The 19518-nt window shown below is 42.0% G+C and overlaps 1 protein-coding gene across 3 annotated transcripts in view; it reads left to right on the forward strand.

Annotated features, from left to right (window-relative positions):
- ADAMTS12 (ADAM metallopeptidase with thrombospondin type 1 motif 12) overlaps positions 1-19518 on the forward strand; it is a 378886-nt gene that overhangs the window by 193973 nt on the left and 165395 nt on the right. For all 3 annotated transcript variants that reach the window (XM_043488507.1, XM_043488506.1, XM_043488508.1), the window contains exons 4-5: positions 1102-1298; positions 2281-2364. In XM_043488507.1, the coding sequence (XP_043344442.1) occupies positions 1102-1298; positions 2281-2364 (281 nt within the window). The remainder of the gene's footprint in view (positions 1-1101; positions 1299-2280; positions 2365-19518) is intronic.

The raw sequence follows: 19518 nt of genomic DNA on the forward strand, positions 1-19518 counted from the left end.
TCCCCTGGAGAAGGGAACAGCTATCCACTCCAGTTTTCTGGCCTGGAGAATTCCATGGACTGTATAGTCCATGGGGTTACAAACAGCTGGGCATGACTGAGTGACTTTCACTCACTCACTCACTAAGCCATTCTGAGCCCATTGAAACCTTTCAGACTTGACCACCACTTGGCGTTAAGCTTCTCAATGTGTGAAGTAGCACTTCATACTTTTTTTGGTTTTACACAGACCTCTTTCAAGTTTCAGGGCAGTGCTTCTCAAACTTCTGGGAGTTTGAAGATGTTTTCAGTTCTCTTCCTGATTCTGTAGCCTCTCTTGGGTTTTGCCTTTCGAACTATGACCCTCATATATTAAGTCTTTTCCATACTGAAATCTATGAGTGACCTTGAGAGTTTTACTGTTGTTTGCTAGATCTTTGTCCAGCTCATTTTGTACCTTCTTGGAATAGAATGTCCTGAACCACATGCAGGTTCTCCAGCTTACATTTCTGCAGTTTTATTCATGTTTACTCTCTGGGAGACAGTGTGGTGTATATGAAAATGCGTGATTTTCGGGCAGAAAAAATCCTGGTTCTTCCACTAATACTATGGGCTGTGCAACTTTGGAGAAGTTATTTAACCAGTGGCTTTGAGCATCAGTTTCCACATGTGCAAGATGGAGATAGCAGTATGTATCCCAGATGTTCAAGAGGATAAACAACTTGGCATTTTAAAGCCTAGTACCCTGCCTTGCATTCAGTAAGCTCTGAATAATTTAGAGGAGTAGAAGGAGGAGAAGGGAAAGAAAAAGTTCTCATTCTTTCTTGTAATATCCTTTTGATAATAAGGGACCTATTTGATAAAATAGGTAACAATTATTTCAGAGCCGTACTTTGAACCTCCCTGTCATATTCCAATTTCACTTATCTTTGTTGTATTAATTATTCTCCATTTCAGTGGAAGAATGGTATTCTTCTTCCATTTCAATCATGTAGATAAGAATGTTATATTTGACCATTATTAAACATAACTTAAACTTATAGCCTTGTATCTTTATGAACATAAGTAAGTAGTATGTGAGAGAGATAGAGAATGAATCCATTATCTTCTGGTTAATGTTTAGACAGTCCTGGCACCTCCCAGAAACAAGAGCTACTGCGAGAGAAGTGGGAGAGGAGCCACTTGCGAGGCAGAAGCCTCTCTCGACGTTCCATCAGCAAGGAGAGGTGGGTGGAGACGCTGGTGGTGGCCGACACGAAGATGATTGAGTACCACGGGAGGGAGAACGTGGAATCTTATATCCTCACCATCATGAACATGGTATGTCAGACCTCATGGAGGCATGGGCAGCAGGTGAATAGAAATCACTAGAACTGCTCCACCCCCCAAATAAGAAATAAGAGACCTTTTTGTGGTCCTTTTATATTCTTTAATTTTTTTAATTTGTTTGGTTGCACAGCTTGCAGGGTCTTAGTTCCCCAACCAGGGACTGAACCTGGGCTCTTGGCAGTGAAAGGGCAGAGTTCTAACCACTGGACTGCCACGGAATTCCCTGGTCCTACATATATAATATATAATAGTTTTATGTGTAGTATTTGTATTTATATTTATAAATATTTTCCATACCTAGTTGAACTTTCCTGATGGCTCAGTGGATAAAGGATGCACTTGCAATGCAGGAAACCCTGGAGATGCAGATTCAATCCCTGGGTTGGGAAGATCCCCTGGAGAAGGAAATGGCAACCCTGTGAAAACCTGTGAAAATCCCATGGACAGAGGAGCCTGGTGTGCTACAGTCCATGGGGTCACATAGAGTTGACATGACTGAGCAACTAAATACACACATGCCTCGTTAATTAAGGATGGAAATTCAAAGCAAATTACTGTTTTTCTTAAAAACATGTATTCTAGGAAAACCTGTAATTTATCACATATGTTTTCTAGTAGTTATTTATCAAGTGACTGAATCATGTTAGTATGATTTTTTTCTCACTGATTTATATAGGAAATTATATAGGAATTTCCACAAATGAGGAAACTGAGGCAAAGAACTGGAACATTATTTCTTCAAGATGGTTGGAGCTAGAATTGGAATAAAGTTAGTGACCCCTAATTTGAAGTGTCCCTTTTGCATTGTAAATGTTTTCTGCCTTCCCAATTGGTCATCTTTGAACTCCACCAAAAATTTCTGACCTATAAGATAAGGAATTATTGCAAATGCATTACAGTGCTGTTTTTCTCCTCCAGTATTTATCTGTTCTCTATTCACCTGAGACTAATGATTTTCCATTTTTAACTGTAGGTCACCGGGTTGTTCCATAACCCAAGCATTGGCAATGCAATCCACATCGTTGTGGTTCGGCTCATTCTACTTGAAGAAGAAGAGGTAAGGCATGGTTTCCCCATCACACTTCCAACCTAGATCCTCACACTCCTTGGCATGCTAAGTCACTTCAGCCGTGTCCAACTCTTTGTGACCCTATGAACTGTAGCCTGCCACGCTCCTCTGTTCATGGGATTCTCCAGGCAAGAATGCTGGAGTGGGTTGCCATTTCTTACTCTGAGGGATCTTCCTAACCCAGGAATTGAACCTGCGTCTCTTACGTCTCCTGCATTAGCAAGTGGGTTCTTTACCACTAGTGCCACCTGGGACACCCTTCACACTCTTTACCTCCTATCTTCAGAAGAGTTGTTGATGGACAAGAAAGAGGGTACCAGAAAGATGTCTGGAAGCCCATCTGTGTTATTTTCTTGGGAATTCAGGGACGTCAAGTGGGAGATGGAGAACATTTCCAAGATATACATACTTGGAATCATCTGACAGTCTTTGTATCTAGTAACGCACAAATCAGCTTGACATCAGTGCCTAAGAATATTCCACAGTGGATTAAATCATGTTCTGACTGAGTGATTTCAAACAGTTAGAAGAAATGTGGAAATATTGAACCCTTTTACTGTTTATTTCCCTCTTGCATAGTAACACATGTCTATGTTCTGGGCCCACTGGTCTCTCTGCACTTTTACTCGGGGATTCCATCTGGCCTCAGAGACTTACGGCACGTGGACATGCTGAGACTCAATTGATACCTCCAGCCTAGACCTGCTACTTGAGCTCCAGACTCATATCCAATTGCTTATTCAACATCTCAACCTGGATGTGTTCTAATCTACTTGAACTTGGAAACTTAATAAAATTCAAAATGGAATTCTCGGTTGCTCTCTGCCCAAAGCATTTCAATCATGCCTCCTGCCTTTCTCCAGCCCTCCACTTCCCCATCTCAGTACGCAGTGCTATTGTGCACTGTTCAGAAGCCTGGGAATCATCCTTGATCCACCTTCCTTTATTGTCTTGCACATCTTGCAGCAAAGCCCACAGTGCTCCTGCCTTCAAAATGCATCTCCGAATCACCCACTGTTAGTCATCTCCACAGTCATTGTGTTTGTTTTGGCTTTATCATCGCTTGCCTTTTCATCTCTACCATAGCGGAGTCCTTCCTGTTCTTCCTGTTGTAAATCTTCCCCACCCACCACCACCATAATCCAATCTTGACATAATCCAATCTTGACATAACAGTTTAGAATGGAAATTTTAAATACAAATTGGGCTGCTCCACTGCACAAAACATTTAATGGATTTTTGGGCTTCCCTGGTAGTTCAGTTGGTAAAGAATCTGCTTGCAATGCAAGCATTCCTGGGTCAGGAAGATCCCCTGGAGAAGGAATAGGCTGCCCACTCCAGTATTCTTGGGCTTCCCTTGTGGCTCAGCTGATAAAGAATCCACCTGCATTGTGGGAGACCTGGGTTTGATCCCTGGGTTGGGAAGGTCCCCTGGAGAAGGGAAAGGCTACCCACTCCAGTATTCTGGCCTGGAGAATTCCATGGAATAGAGAGTCCATGGGGTCATAAAGAGTTGGACACGACTGAGCAACTTTCACTTTCACAGAACCATTTCAGCGTTTCTCACTCTGTCCTATGGAGAGTTTCATGATCTGGCCTCCTCCACTTGCCCATTTTTCTGTGTGTCACTCTCTGCCTTTCTTCACCACTTTACACAGGGCTTCATATAGGTTCTAGAACACCCAAGGCATTCTTGAGCCTCATGGCCTGTGCACTTGAGGTTCCCAATGCCTGAAACGTCCCTCCCCTGGCTCTGCTCATGGCTGACACCTTGTGAACTCCCAGGCCTCTGTTTAAATGACACTTCTTCAGAGAGGTCTCAATGACCAGACTTCCCAAAGCTGGCCCCACTTAGCATTCTCCATTGCAGAATGGAGTTTACTTCCTTGCTTAATACAGCTTCTAGAATCCATTAATATTCTGTGTATTTGTTTACTTTTTTCTTGCTTATCTCAATCACCATCAGAATGTGAATTCCAGGAGAGCAGTAAATACGTTTCTTTATTCTTGGCTTCATCTCTGGCACCTAACACAGTGCCTGGGCAGAAATGAATGAATAAATGAAGTAAGTGAAATTTAATGAATGAATGAACTATCCAATCTGGTGAAATGACTTTGAAATCTATAGCTCTTAACCAGCAGCTAAGATAGATAAAGAAGGGCATTATTCAAATCTCCATTAACAGGAGTTGTTCAGTTGCTCAGTTGTGTCCTGCTCTTTGCGACCCCATGGACTGCAGAATGCCGGGCTTCCCTGTCTTTCACTACCTACCAGAGTTTGCTCAAACTCATGTTCACGGAGTTGATGATGCCATCCAACAATCTCATCCTCTGTAGCTACCTTCTCCTCCTGCCCTCAATCTTCCCCAACATGAGGGTCTTTTCCAATGAGTCAGCTCTTCACATCATGTGCCCAAAGTGTTGGAGCTTCAGCTATAGTATCTGTACTTCCAATGAATATTCAGGGGTAATTTCCTTTAGGATTGACTACTTTGATCTCGCTGTCCAAGGGACACTTAAGAGTCTTCTCCAGCACCACAATTTTTTTTTTTTTTTTTACGCCCCCCAGACACTACCTGCATTCACATTCTGTTAGACACTTTGTTGTTGTTGCTTTAATCACTCAGTCATGTCTTGACTCTTTTGAGACCCCATGGACTGTGGCCTACCAGGTTCCTCTGTCCATGGGATTTTCCAGGCAAGAATACTGGAGTGGGTTGCCATTTCCTTCTCCATCCAGCTCCACAATTTGAAAGCATCAATTCTTTGGTGCTCAGCCTTCTCTGAGGTCCAGCTCTCATATCTATACATGACTACTGGTAAAACCGTAGCTTTGACTATATGGACCTTTGTTGGCAAAGTAATGCTCTGCTTTTTAACACATTTTCTAGATTTGTCATAGCTTTACTTCCAAGGACCAAACATCTTTTAATTTCATGGCCACAATCACCATCCAAAGTGATTTTGGAGCCCAAGGAAATAAAGTCTGTCACTGTTTCCATTGTTTTCCATCTTTTTACCATGAAGTGATGGGACTGGGTGCCATGATCTTTGTTTTTTGAATGTTGAGTTTTAAGCCAGCTTTTCCACTCTCCTCTTTCACTTTCATCAAGAGGCTCCTTCATTTCCTCTTCACTTTCTGCCATTAGGGTGGTGACATCTACATATCTGATATTACTGATATTTCTCCCCACAATCTTGATTCCAGCTTGTGCTTCATCATGCCTGGCATTTCACATGATGTACTGCATATAAGTTAAATAAGCAGGGTGACAATATACAGCCTTGATGTATTCCTTTCCCAATTTGGAACCAGTCCATTGCTCCATGTCGTTCTTACTTTTGCTTCTTGACCTGCATACAAGTTTCTCAAGAGGCAGGTAAGGTGGTTTGGTATTCCCATCTCTTGAGAATTTTCCACAGTTTGTTGTGATCTACACAGTCAAAGGCTTTAGCATGGTCAATGAAGCAGAAGCAGATGTTTTTCTGGAATTCCCTCTTTTTTTGTGTGATCCAATGGATGTTGGCAATTTCATCTCTGGTTCCTCTGCCTTTTCTAAATCCAGCTTGAACATCTGGAAGTTCTCGGTTCACATACTGTTTGAGCCTACCTTCAAAGATTGTGATCATTACCTTGCTAGCATTTGAAATGAGTGCAATTATGTGGTGGTTTGAACACGCTTTGGCATTGCCCTTCTGTGGGATTGGAATGAAAACTGATCTTTTCCAGTCCTATGGCCAGTACCAAGTTTTCCAAATTTGCTGGCATATTGACTGCAGCACTTGAACAGCATTATCTGTTTGGATTTGAAATAGTTCAGCTGGAATTCTATCACCTGCACTAGCTTTGTAGTAGTAATGCTTCCTAAGGCCCACTTGACTTCACACTCCAGGATGTCTGGCTCTAGGTGAGTGATCACACCATTGTGGTTGTCTGGGTCATTAAGACTTTTTTGTATAGTTCTTCTGTGTATTCTTGCTACCTCTTCGTAATATCTTCTGCTTCTGTTGGGTCCATACTGTTTCTGTCCTTTACTGTGCCCATCTTTACATGAAATGTTCCCTTGGTGTCTCAATTTTTTTGAAGAGATCTCTAGTCTTCCCCATTCTATTGCTTTCCTCTGTTTCTTTCACTGTTCACCTATGAAGGCTTTCTTATCTCTCCTTGCTATTCTTTGGAACTCTGCTTTCAGATGGATATATTTTTCCTTTTCTCTTTTGCCTTTCAGTTCTCTTCTTTTCTCAGCTATTTGTAAGGCCTGAGAGACAACCATTTTGCCTTTTTGCATTTTTTCTTCTTGGGGATAGTTTTGGTCACTACCTCCTGCACAATGTTATGAACCTCCATCCATAGTTGTCCAGCCACTCTATCAGATCTCATCCCTTGATTTGTCACTTCCAGTGTATAAGAGATTTGATTTAGGTCATTCCTGAATGGTCTAGTGATTTTCACTACTTTCTCCAATTAAAGTCTGAATTTTGCAAACAGGAGACCTGAGGTCAAAATGCTCAAGGCAAGTTTTTACTGTTTTCTGAGTGGAAACCTCCACAATAGAAGATATTACGTCAGTGATCTCTGCAGCCTTACTTTACCCTTTTTCCTTCCTCTCTCCACGACCACTTCTACTTGCTTTAGTCACTCAAGACATACTCTGGGTATCATGGAATACCTATTATTTCCCTTCCTGTAAAGCTTTTTTTTTAAAAAAGATTTAACCCAAACTTAGAAACGAGGCAAAACAAAGACAATATATCCTTTCAGTGGCTAGCATGACCCTTCTCACTCTATGGAAATATAGATTTGTTTGATTGTGGTCTAGACATGGTAAAGTTAGGTGATAACATGCAGGATACTAATAGAATACAAATGGGTTTTGTTAGGTAGAGATGGAAAGGATTTGTGTCTAGCAGAGAAGATAACTCCAAAGATTATGGTTTTATTTGCCTGTGGTACATTACATAATTGTGTATCTAATTTAGCAGTCTCAGTCCAGCATTCCTCTTCTTTGTTTTTTTTTTTTTTTTTACTATCACTGCATCAGTTTTTATGTATCTGCCTTTGAACCCGGTTTTTGATCTTGCTTGTCTCCTTATTAGTGAGTTAAATAAATCTTGAACATGTGCTCACCATGTATTTGTATGAGAATTATGTTTTTAACTTTTTAAAAATTTTACTTGACTAACTTGGAAGAAAATTATACTTGACAATTGCCATTACCGCCATTACCCCTGTAGTTTGGTAATGTAGAAGGGTATATGTATCCTGTATAGGGAGGGAACACAGCCCTGCCCATCAACAGAAAAGTGGGTTAAGGATTTGCTGAGCATGGCCCTGCCTTTCAGAGCAAAATCCAGAACCCCCAACAGCCAGTCCCTCCCATCAGGAAGCTTCTACAAGCATCTTATCCTTTTCCATCAGAGAGCAGACAGAATAAAAACCACAATCACAGAAAACTAACCAAACTGATCATATGGATCACAGCCTTGTCTAACTCAGTGAAACTATGAGCCAGGCTATATAGGACCATCCCAGACAGATGGGTCATGGTCAAGAGTTCTGACAAAACGTGGTCCACTGGAGAAGATAATGACAAACCACTTCAGTATTCTTGCCTTGAGGACCCCATGAACAGTATGAAAAGGCAAAAAAATATGACACTGAAAGATGAACTCCCCAGGTCGGTAGGTGCCCAATATGCTACTGGAGAAGAGTGGAGAGATAACTCCAGAAAGAATGAAGAGACAGATCCAAAGCAAAAACAACCCAGGTGTGTATGTGACTGGTGGTGGAAGTAAAATCCAATGCTGTAAAGAACAACATTGCATAGGAACCTGGAATGTTAGGTCCATGAATCAAGGTAAACTGGAAGTGGTCAAACAGGAGAAGGCAGGAGTGAACATCGACATTTTAGGAATCAGTGAACTAAAATGGCCTAGAATGGGCAAATTTAATTCAGATGACCATTATATCTACTACTGTGGGCAAGAATCCCTTAGAAGAAATGGAGTGACCCTCATTGTCAACGAAAAGAGTCTGAAATGCGGTGCTTGGGTGTAATCTCAAAAATGACAGAATGATCTCTGTTCATTTCCAAGGCAAACCATTCAATATCACAGTAATCCAAGTCTATGACCCAACCACTAATGCCAAGGAAGCTGAAATTGAACACTTCAATGAAGACCTACAAGAGCTTCTAGAACTAACACCAAAAAAAGATGTCCTTTTCATCATAGGGGACTAGAATGCAAAAGTAGGAAGTCAAGAGATACCTGGAATAACAAGCAAGTTTGGCCTTGGAGTACAAAATGAAACAGGACAATGGCTAACAGAGTTCTACCAAGAGAACACACTGGTCATAGCAAACACCCTTCTCTGACAATACAAGAGACGACTCTACACATGGAAATCACATTGATTATATTCTTTGCAGCTGAAGATGGAAAAGCTCTATATACAGTCATCAAAAACAAGACTGGGAGCTGACTGTGGCTCAGATTATGAACTCCTTATTGCCAAATTCAGACTTAAATTGAAGAAAGTAGGGAAAACCACTAGACCATTCAGGTATGACCTAAATCAAATCCCTTACAAGGGACAGTGGAAGTGACAAATAGATTCAAGGGATTAGATCTGATAAACAGAGTACCTGAAGAACTATGGACAGAGGTTCATGACATATGCAGAGTACATCATGTGAAATGCCAGACTGTATGAAGCACAAGCTGGAATCAAGATTGCCGAGAGAAATATCAAAAACCTCAGATATGCAGATGACACCACCCTTATGGCAGAAAGTGAAGAAGAACTAAAGAGCCTCTTGGTAAAAATGAAAGGGAAGAGTGAAAAAGATGGCTTAAAACTCAACATTCAAAAAATGAAGATCATGGCATCCAGTCCCATCACTTCATGGCAAATAGATGGGGAAACAGTGGAAACAGTGACAGACTTTATTTTGGGGGGCTCCAAAACCACTTCAGATGGTGACTGCAGCCATGAAATTAAAAGATGCTTGCTCCTTGGAAGAAAAGTCATGACCAATCGAGATAGCATATTAAAAAGCAGAGACATTACTTTGCTGGTAAATGTTCATCTAGTCAAAGCTATGGTTTTTCCAGTAGTCATGTATGGATGTGAGAGTTGGACTGTAAAGAAAGCTGAGTGCTGAAGAACTGATGTTTTTGAACTGTAGCATTGGAGAAGACTCTTGACAGTCCCTTGGACTGCCAGAAGATCCAACTGGTCCATCCTAAAGGAAATCAACCCTGAATATTCATTGGAAAGACTGATGCTGAAACTCCAGTACTTTGACCATCTGATGCAAAGAACTGTCTCATTAGGAAAGACCTTGATGTTGGGAAAGATTGAAGACAGGAGGAGAAGGGATCGACAGAGGACAAGATGGTGGATAGCATCACCAACGTGATGAACATGAATTTGAGCAAGCTCCAGGATTTGGTGATGGACAGGGAAGCCTGGCTTGCTGCAGTCCATGGGGTCTCAAAGAATCAGACATGACTGAGCAACTGAATTGACTGACTGACCTTGGAGGACAAATTTTCACTCTTGTATAATGATCTAACATATATGCATGTTTAGCCATGGTTGTGGCAGTGGGGTGAAGGAAGGTTCTCCTGAGTGTAGAAAGGAAAAACCTTTACCCTCACAGTCTCAACAGTAGCCTTAGTAGGAGCTCAATATGTGGTTTCCATGGATTAGACCCCTTTGAACCCTGCAACTCTTCATTCTCAGGAAACAAGGCCACCAAAGTCTCACTGCCAGTGGAATCCTTTGAAAGAACTTGATTGGTCATTACCTCTTTGGCCCTATCACGATTACATTTTTTTTTTTCCATCCTCACTTGGCAAGTGCAACTAGATACACATGAATTGCTGTAAAATAGCCACAGCTTCCTTTCTCCAAATTGCCAGATGTCTTCCTCATTCAAGCTTTTATAGAATCTCCAAGTGGCATAGGGTTCACAATTTGACAACAGAATTGCCATCCCACTGGAGTGTTGTGGTTAAAAATTCTCATTTTCTTGATTCTCAGAGAAGAGCTGGAGTTGTTCTTCACATCTTGGACTAATAAGCAGCCCTGAGAAAGAGCAGTAATGATTCCTTAACTAACATCGAGGCAGCAGCCACAGGCAGAAAGTTTAGTGTGAGATGTTGAGAGGTGACTGCTCTTGATCAGGGGGACCTGAGTTCGAGTCCTGACTCTGTCATCATCCCAACTCTGTCATTATCCTGTGGGTAACTGAGAACATCCCATCACAGCTGCATCCCTCCTTATTCTTCATCTGCAAATGAGAAGAGAGTGGTGGTACACCAACTGTATGTCAAATGCTGTGTTAGTCACTGAAGGTACAAACATGAATCTGAGTCCTATTTTCTGATTCTAAGGAGCTTAGCATCTCCTGCAAAAAGGCACAAAGTAGAAAACCACAAACTGAGATTGCTTGTTGTGGAAAAAGGAAACAATGTGATTGCGCTGGAGGCAGGAGAGAAAATAGCCGATCAAAACTTACCCACCTCCATTCACACCTGGTCTTGTTCTAGTGTTGTCCGTCTCTATGTGTGATGTCAACATGTGTCCGGTTGTAGGACCCAAGGACCTAGAGGTTGTCCATCATCCCTTCTTCTCGTGCCTCCACCCCAAATCCAGCCCATCATCAGGTACTGCCAGTTTTCTCTGATCAATTCCATTTACATCACTTAAATTCAGGACCAGTTGTCTCTTCCCTGGGCTCTAGTTATATATACTTTCTGTTCTATTTGGATTCCTTTGGATCTTGTTTTCTTATTGCAACCAGGATGATCTCAAAATGGTAATCTGATTATCTCTACTCTCCTGACACCCCTTCCGAAGCCCATCCCTGATTTAAAGCAATCCAGTGTTTTCATGATTCTCTCTCTAATCTCTTACTGTGTCCCACTTGCTCTTAGGATAGAGTGATAGTCTATTCATCATGCTTTCTCCTTCAGTACAGTCGCTCAGTCATGTCCGACTCTTCGCGACCCCATGGACCACAGGACACCAGGCCTCCCTGTCCATCACCAACTCCCAGAGTCTACTCAAACTCATCTCCGTTGAGTCAGTGATGCCATCCAACTGTCTCATCCTCTGTCATCCCCTTCTCCTCCTGTCTTCAGTCTTTCCCAGCATCAGGGTCTTTTCAAAGGAGTCAGCTGTTCGCATCAGGTGGCCAAAGTATTGGAGTTTCAGCTTCAACATCAGTCCTTCCAATGAACATTCAGGGCTGATCTCCTTTAGGATGGACTGGTTGGATCTCCTTGCAGTCCAAGGGACTCTCAAGAGTCTTCTCCAACACCACAGTTCAAAAGCATCTATTCTTTGGCACTCAGCCTTCTTTATAGTCCAACTCTCACATCCATACATGACTACTGGAAAAAACCATAGCTTTGTTGGCAAAGTAATATCTCTGCTTTTTAATATGCTGTCCAGGTTGTTCATAACTTTCCTTCCAAGCAGTGAGCATCTTTTAATTTCATGGCTGCAGTCACCATCTGCAGTGATTCTGGAACCCAAAAAAATAAAGTCAGCCACTGTTTCCACTGTTTCCCCATCTATTTGCCATGAAGTGATGGGACCAGATGCCATAATCTAAGTTTTCTGAATGTTGAGCTTTAAGCTAACTTTTTCACTTTCCTCTTTCAATTTCATCAAGAGGTTCTTTAGCTTTTCTTCACTTTCTTCCATAAGGGTGGTGTCATCTGCATGTCTGAGGTTACTGATATTTCTCCTGGCAACCTTGATTCCAGCTTGTGCTTCATCCAGCCCAGTGGTTCTCATGATGTACTCTGCATATAAGTTAAATAAGCAGGGTGACAATATACAGCCTTGACATACTGCTTTCTCCTACTGCTCATCTTGTTGCTCAGTATGTCTTCATACTGAGCAGTTAGTTTACACCTTCATCTTTCAGATGTCAGTTCAAGTGTCACTTGGCTGAGGATGCCTTCCTTGAGATCCATGTCCAGTAATATTCCTTTATATAATTTCACAACACTACATTTCTTCTTTATAGCACATATCTGAGTTATGGTGGTTTTATATCTCTTGACTTGATACACTCTCCTGCATTAGTGTGTGGGACTTAAGTGCAGAGGCTGGGTCTGGTGTTGCTCACCACTCAGCCCCACTGGTTTAGAACACATAAAGGAAAGAGTGAATGAGTGAGAGCAACAGTCAGTGGGTGAAGCTAAGGGTCAACAGTGGCCAAGTCATGACAAGCCTATGACCCCTAATGGGATGTGGATCTAATCCTGTGAAAACTTCTGGATGATTCCAAACTGAGAGATGAAGTGGAGAGAGAAGCATTAGAGAGATGACTCTGGGGCTCTGTGGAGAGTGACATGAAGTGGGGGACACGGAGGTAGGTCGCTGCCATCAGTGCATTCCTATGACTCTCTTCTTCCTTACTCAAAATCCTACCTGACAGCTCACACCATTTTGAGTTTCATTTTTTGTGCTGGGTTCAAGAGACTTGGTGGTTAACCTCCATACATAAAATACAGTTCCTCTGTATCAGTTGCATATGTGCTCAGTTGTATCTAACTCTCTGTGACCTCATGGATTGTAGCCCACTAGGCTCCTCTGACCATGGAATTTTCCAGGTAAGATTACTGGAGTAGGGTGCTATTTCTTAGTTACTGCCATGTGAAAACCACTGTGGAATTCCATCACATTTTGAGGAAAAGTTTGACATGATACTCATTTTGGAGCATCCTAGAGACATCTCAAGGAATAGAGGGTCATATTTCAGACCAGTGGAAACACACATACACAAAACCGTGAGCTGGAAAGGTTTGCCGTGCTTTTTAAGACATTGTGGGCCAAGAAATCAGAGTGGCTTCACGTATGAACCAACTTGCTCTCTTTCCTGTCCTGCTTCCATCCAGCCCTGAATCAAACTCTCATTTTCACTTTATGACCCTATCCTATCTTTTGAACTCCCATTCTCCCTCAGGGACTCAGACTCAAACTTAGCCTTTTAGCCCTTTCCACTTTAGACCAATTCATTCAGTGACCTCCCTGCTCACGAGTTGGCCAGGGACTGCTCTCTTCCCTCGTACTTCGGTGAGCAGTTGACACCGTGGCAAGCACAGATTTGGAGTTGGTCCCGCCTCTTCCTAGCCATATAAGCTCTGGTAGGTTACTTGTCTGTGCCTCCATTTCTTCATTTGGTAAAGTGGGGATCAGAATGTTTACTTCCTGGTGTTGCTGTGAGAATCAAGCATGTTAATTCACATAATGGTCAGCATACTCAGGCTTGTAGAAACCATTCCATCAGTGTTACTCTCAGTATCATTCTCATTCTTACCATTGTCGTCATCATTATTTAGGTCCCACAGCAACCCTGGCAACTGTTATTATTATACTCATTTCACAGATGAGGAAATTGTACCCAAGTCTTTGATGGAAAACAAAACACCTGAAGTAGATAAATAGGATCTTTAGAAGTTGGAGACTTCTTTTAAGAACAGGATCGAGACAAAGCTGGGGTGGGAGTGAGTTGGGATGAAGCCAGCCCCATGGCCCCAGATCACTGTGCCATTGAGGGGTAGGGCCTTGGGGTGTCAGGCTGGCTTGAAGGAGCAGCAGGGCTGACAAATAGGAAGGAGATGGCTGTTTGCACAGAGAAAGTCTCTCCAGATTTAGTGTTGGGTTCACTTCTGTGAGACTCTGGAGCTAAAAGCCTGCTAACTTTGGCAACTCAGACTGGTGACCTCCCCTGTCCCGAAGGTGATGTGTGGGTCTATAATAATCTATAGAACTGCTGCTTTTTCAAGATAAATGTCAAAAATATGGTCAATGAATTTGTACACTCACCACTTTAAAAAAACCAAGTATCTCTTCCTCTGACCATCAGATGAGTTATTCCTTAGATACACTGGAAGTTTTCAGGTTAAACTTTTTACTGCTTTTCTCTCTGCCTGTTCTCTTTCTTCTAAGAACCTAAGCCTGGCTAGCAGAGCATGATCAGACTGTGCAGTGAATCACAAGTTCTCTAGCAAATCAATACATGATTTTTTTCATTATAATAAGAGCAATTACAAAGAGTACAACTTATAATAAAAGCCACGTTCTTGCAAAATCATTTTCTCTCTCCCATTTGGGACTATTTCTGCAAGCCATTGATGACTTCCTCTAGGTCACCTCCCTGTTCAATCAGGCCACATACTCAAGTGAATAGGAAAGGGAAAGTGAGAAGTGAATTGGATTGAAGTGGCTGAGAAAATGAGGTGAGAAAAAATGATGAAGCAACAAAAAGGGAAATCTATTTTTGTTTACAAAGGAAATAGGAAGAAAAAATTTGTGTGGATGGGGGTTTGTTTTGAGAAGTGCAGATAATGACAAGGATGTTTTATAGGAAATGTTTAGTACAAGTCTCCCCTTATTCATTGTGCATCAGTGACATCTCTCTGAAGCTCTTTTGTATTTTGTGCATGCTGAGAGCTACACGGTGTTGAGGCATAGCTAACCATGGCTCCTAGGATCATGTGCATTCAAGAAACTTGAGTATTTCTTGGACTTAGCCGCTTATGAGACTTGGAGATGAAGAGGCTGAAAAAAGTTGTGTTCAATTAAAATTTCTTGCAAGAGTCATGACATTTAACAGGAAAGTAGTAACATGGAACTTGTGTTAAATGCCACATATTGTAGATGAAAGTTTTATACAAGGGCAAGTTACCGAGCTACAAATGAGCAGCAGGTCAGTTAATTGCACTTGCTGTGGCTGTAAGAGGAACTGGCAAAGGCAATAAGGAGAAAACAGGCATGATCTGGGGGTAGACTAGGGGCTCTAACATTTTTTTTTCTTTCTAATGTTGACAAAAATTCTATTAACTACTAAGTTAAGAGAAAAAAGAATTTTATTCAAGCTAAACTGAGGTTTATAATCTGGAAGGCGGATTCTTAGAAATCTCTGAGTCACATCACACAATTTTAACATTTCAACCTGGTGGGTCAAATGCTGTGAACCAAGATGCACATGATATATTTGTAGAAAACTACTCAAGACAAGGAGGCAGGGATGACTTCTTGGAAATGTCCCAGTTGAATCTTAAAGAATTAATGGATGTGCCGAGTAAGTTAAAGGGAATAAATAAGGAGAGAAATGAGGCTTTCTAGACAGAGGAGGCAGCCTGAAGAAAGCAAGGAGAGAAAGAACATATGTCTGGGGGTGGGGCAAATGGTAACATAGGCAGTTTGAGTGTTACTGGAACACAAACTGTGAGGTTAAACATGAAGAAAGGGCTTCCTGGAGGCTAGACTTTGAAAGGTCTCAAGTCTTGCATGGTGATGTGAGCAGACTTTAGTTTTGGCTGGATTGACCTGGCAATGGCAAGGAGGACAGATTTTAAAAGAAGAAAGAAGGAGAACAGTGGAAAGATGCTGCAAGAATTAATTCGAGAATAAAATGATGAGGGTTTGAACTCAGACAGTTGGGAGTAAAGATGGAGAGAAGGTTGAGTTAACAGCACATGATGACAAAATGGGATGTTGAAAGAGAGAGAGGAGACCAATAGGAGGACACCAACTTGATGGTGGTTCCTGTAACTAAGAAGATGTGGGAAGAATAGCAGGTTAACATAGGGATATAGAGGGCCAGGGTTGTGGAGTTAGGGCTACCTGTGGTGCCATCCAGAAGAGTGTGTCCATCAAGAGATTTGGGCCCATGAGTTTGAACTCTAGGGGAGGTTAGGAATGAGATATAGACTTGAAAGTTTATGTGTATAGGTGATTACTCAAAATAAAACTGTGATCAAGAGTGAACTATTAATAGCAATGAGCCAAAAAGAAGAAGAGCTACCCAAGAACAGGACGGAGAATAAGAAGAGGAAGGAGAGCTAGGGGTCTCAGAAGTAGAGGGTCTCTATCTGTGTTTGTCTCCCCCTGGTGGTGGGAGTGTGAGGTGGGGGAGATAAATAAACAATAACTGACAATATGTCAATTGCTAAATCTTTCCAATTACTCAAAGCAAAATATTTAGAGAAGTGTCTTCCAACTCATTGGAAGAGACCCTGATTCTGGCAAAGATCTGAGGGCAGGAAGAGAAGGGGATGACAGGGATGACATGGCTGGATGTCATCACTGACACAATGGACTTGAGTTTGAGCAAACTCTGGGAGATGGTGAAGGACAGGGAAGCCTGGTGTGCTGCAGTCCATGGGGTCCCAAAGAATCAGACACAACTGAGAAACTGAACAACTTCAGTAGTTTGGAAACTACCAGTCCTGGCCTAGTAGCTGCAAAACTGGCATTCCAACCTTGCTCTGATTTGGCTGAAGTCCTCCCCTCTAAGACCTGGATCTCCTCACTGTTTAAATGAGCGGAGTGGATTTATAATTCCTAAGGCCCTTCAAGGAAATGGACTCATAGTAACGCTGGGAAAACTGGAGGCAGATTCCATGCGGCAGGGTGTGGAAGATGACTGTTTCCCCAGGTCCTTGCTCACACTTGAATTTGGCTCAGTATCCAGGGAGAGTGGATATTTGTAGACATTCACTTCATGGGAAATAGATGGGGAAACAGTGGAAACTGTCAGACTTTATTTTTTGGGGCTCCAAAATCACTGCAGATGGTGATTGCAGCCATGAAATTAAAAGACGTTTACTCCTTGGAAGGAAAGTTATAAACAACCTAGATAGCATATTAAAATGCCAGAGACATTACTTTGCCAACAAAGGTCCATCTAGTCAAGGCTATGGTTTTTCCAGTGGTCATGTATGAATGTGAGAGTTGAACTGTGAAGAAACCTGAGTGTCAAAGAATTGATGCTTTTGAACTGTGGTATTGGAGAAGACTCTTGAGAGTCCCTTGGACTGCAAGGAGATCCAGCCAGTCCATCCTAAAGGAGATCAGTCCTGGGTGTTCATTGGAAGGACCAATCCTGAAGCTGAAACTCCAATACTTTGGCCACTTCTTGTGAAGAGTTGACTCATTGGAAAAGACCCTGATACTGGGAGGGATTGGGGGCAGGAGGAGAAGGGGACGACAGGAGATGAGATGGCTGGATGGCATCACCAACTCGATGGACATGAGTTTGAGTAAACTCCGGGAGTTGGTGATGGACAGGGAGGCCTGGTGTGCTGTGATTCATGAGGTTGCAAAGAGTCGGCCATGACTGAGCAACTGAACTGAACTGAACTTTTCCTTAAACAGACACACATGTAGATTGGTGTTAAGTTCTTGGAAAACGATGAGTCCAATGCGAAGAGCTGACTCATTTGAAAAGATCCCAATGCTGGAAAAGATTGAGGGCAGGAGGAGAAGGGGACGACAGAGGATGAGATGGTTGGATGGCATCACCAACTCAATGGACATGAGTTTGCGTAGGCTCCGGGAGTTGGTGTTGGACAGGGAGGCCCGGCGTGCTGCAGCTCATGGGATGACAAAGAGTCGGACACGACTGAGCGACTGAACCGAACTGAACTGAACCAATGTACTTGTTGTTATTTAGTCACCAAGTTGTGTCCAGCTCCCAACCAAAATGTGAACGGACAATATTGAAGTAAAAAATTGAATTTTTCCAAACTGGCAGTATCCCACCAGTGACTGTGAGCGCGAGGAGAACATTCTAAGAGGAGTTCCATCTGCTTCTGCTTGTGTGGCCACTCTGGCTCTAACAAGTCTTTATATTCATGGTTATCTAAATAAGGAGCTTAACTGAACTTCAGAGTGCGTGTGTGGGTGTGTGGGCTCTTCCTACCCACTAGTAACACATCTGAAATATTATAGGTTCCCTTTGATTCAAAACTGTGAGAACTCACATATAATTATTTAGTAAGTTACCCACATAGACCAATATTTCATTTTCTTTTATTTATTTATTTATTTATTTTTTATTAGTTGGAGGCTAGTTACTTAACAACATTTCAGTGGGTTTTGTCATACATTGATATGAATCAGCCATAGATTTACACGTATTCCCCATCCCGATCCCCCCTCCCACCTCCCTCTCCACCCGATTCCTCTGGGTCTTCCCAGTGCACCAGGCCCGAGCACTTGTCTCATGCATCCCACCTGGGCTGGTGATCTGTTTCACCATAGATAGTATACATGCTGTTCTTTTGAAACATCCCACCCTCACCTTCTCCCACAGAGTTCAAAAGTCTGTTCTGTATGTCTGTGTCTCTTTTTCTGTTTTGCTTATAGGGTTATCGTTACCATCTTTCTAAATTCCATATATATGTGTTAGTATGCTGTAATGTTCTTTATCTTTCTGGCTTACTTCACTCTGTATAAGGGGCTCCAGTTTCATCCATCTCATTAGGACTGATTCAAATGAATTCTTTTTAATGGCTGAGTAATATTCCATGGTATATATGTACCACAGCTTCCTTATCCATTCATCTGCTGATGGGCATCTAGGTTGCTTCCATGTCCTGGCTATTATAAACAGTGCTGCGATGAACATTGGGGTGCACGTGTCTCTTTCAGATCTGGTTTCCTCAGTGTGTATGCCCAGAAGTGGGATTGCTGGGTCATATGGCAGTTCTATTTCCAGTTTTTAAGAAATCTCCACACTGTTTTCCATAGCGGCTGTACTAGTTTGCATTCCCACCAACAGTGTAAGAGGGTTCCCTTTTCTCCACACCCTCTCCAGCATTTATTGCTTGTAGACTTTTGGATAGCAGCCATCCTGACTGGCGAGTAATGGTACCTCATTGTGGTTTTGATTTGCATTTCTCTAATAATGAGTGATGTTGAGCATCTTTTCATGTGTTTGTTAGCCATCTGTATGTCTTCTTTGGAGAAATGTCTGTTTAGTTCTTTGGCCCATTTTTTGATTGGGTCATTTATTTTTCTGGAATTGAGCTGCAGGAGTTGCTTGTATATTTTTGAGATTAATCCTTTGGTAGACCAATATTTTAAAGCACTTTATAAGACCTATTGCAACACTCTAGCCTTGGTTCGGGCCAATTGTTACTTTTAAGATATTAAAAATTTCTTGAGATAATTGTAGATTCACAATTGTAAGAAATATTGCAGTGAAATCCCTGATACACTTTACCTGGTTTCCCCCAAGGGTAACATCTTGTACAACTTTGGTACAAGATCAGAACCAATAAATTGATATTCATACAAACTACCTCTCTTATTCAGATTTCACC

This window comes from Cervus canadensis, chromosome 16, assembly GCF_019320065.1.
Source record: "Cervus canadensis isolate Bull #8, Minnesota chromosome 16, ASM1932006v1, whole genome shotgun sequence".
In the NCBI taxonomy this organism is placed as follows: domain Eukaryota; kingdom Metazoa; phylum Chordata; class Mammalia; order Artiodactyla; family Cervidae; genus Cervus; species Cervus canadensis.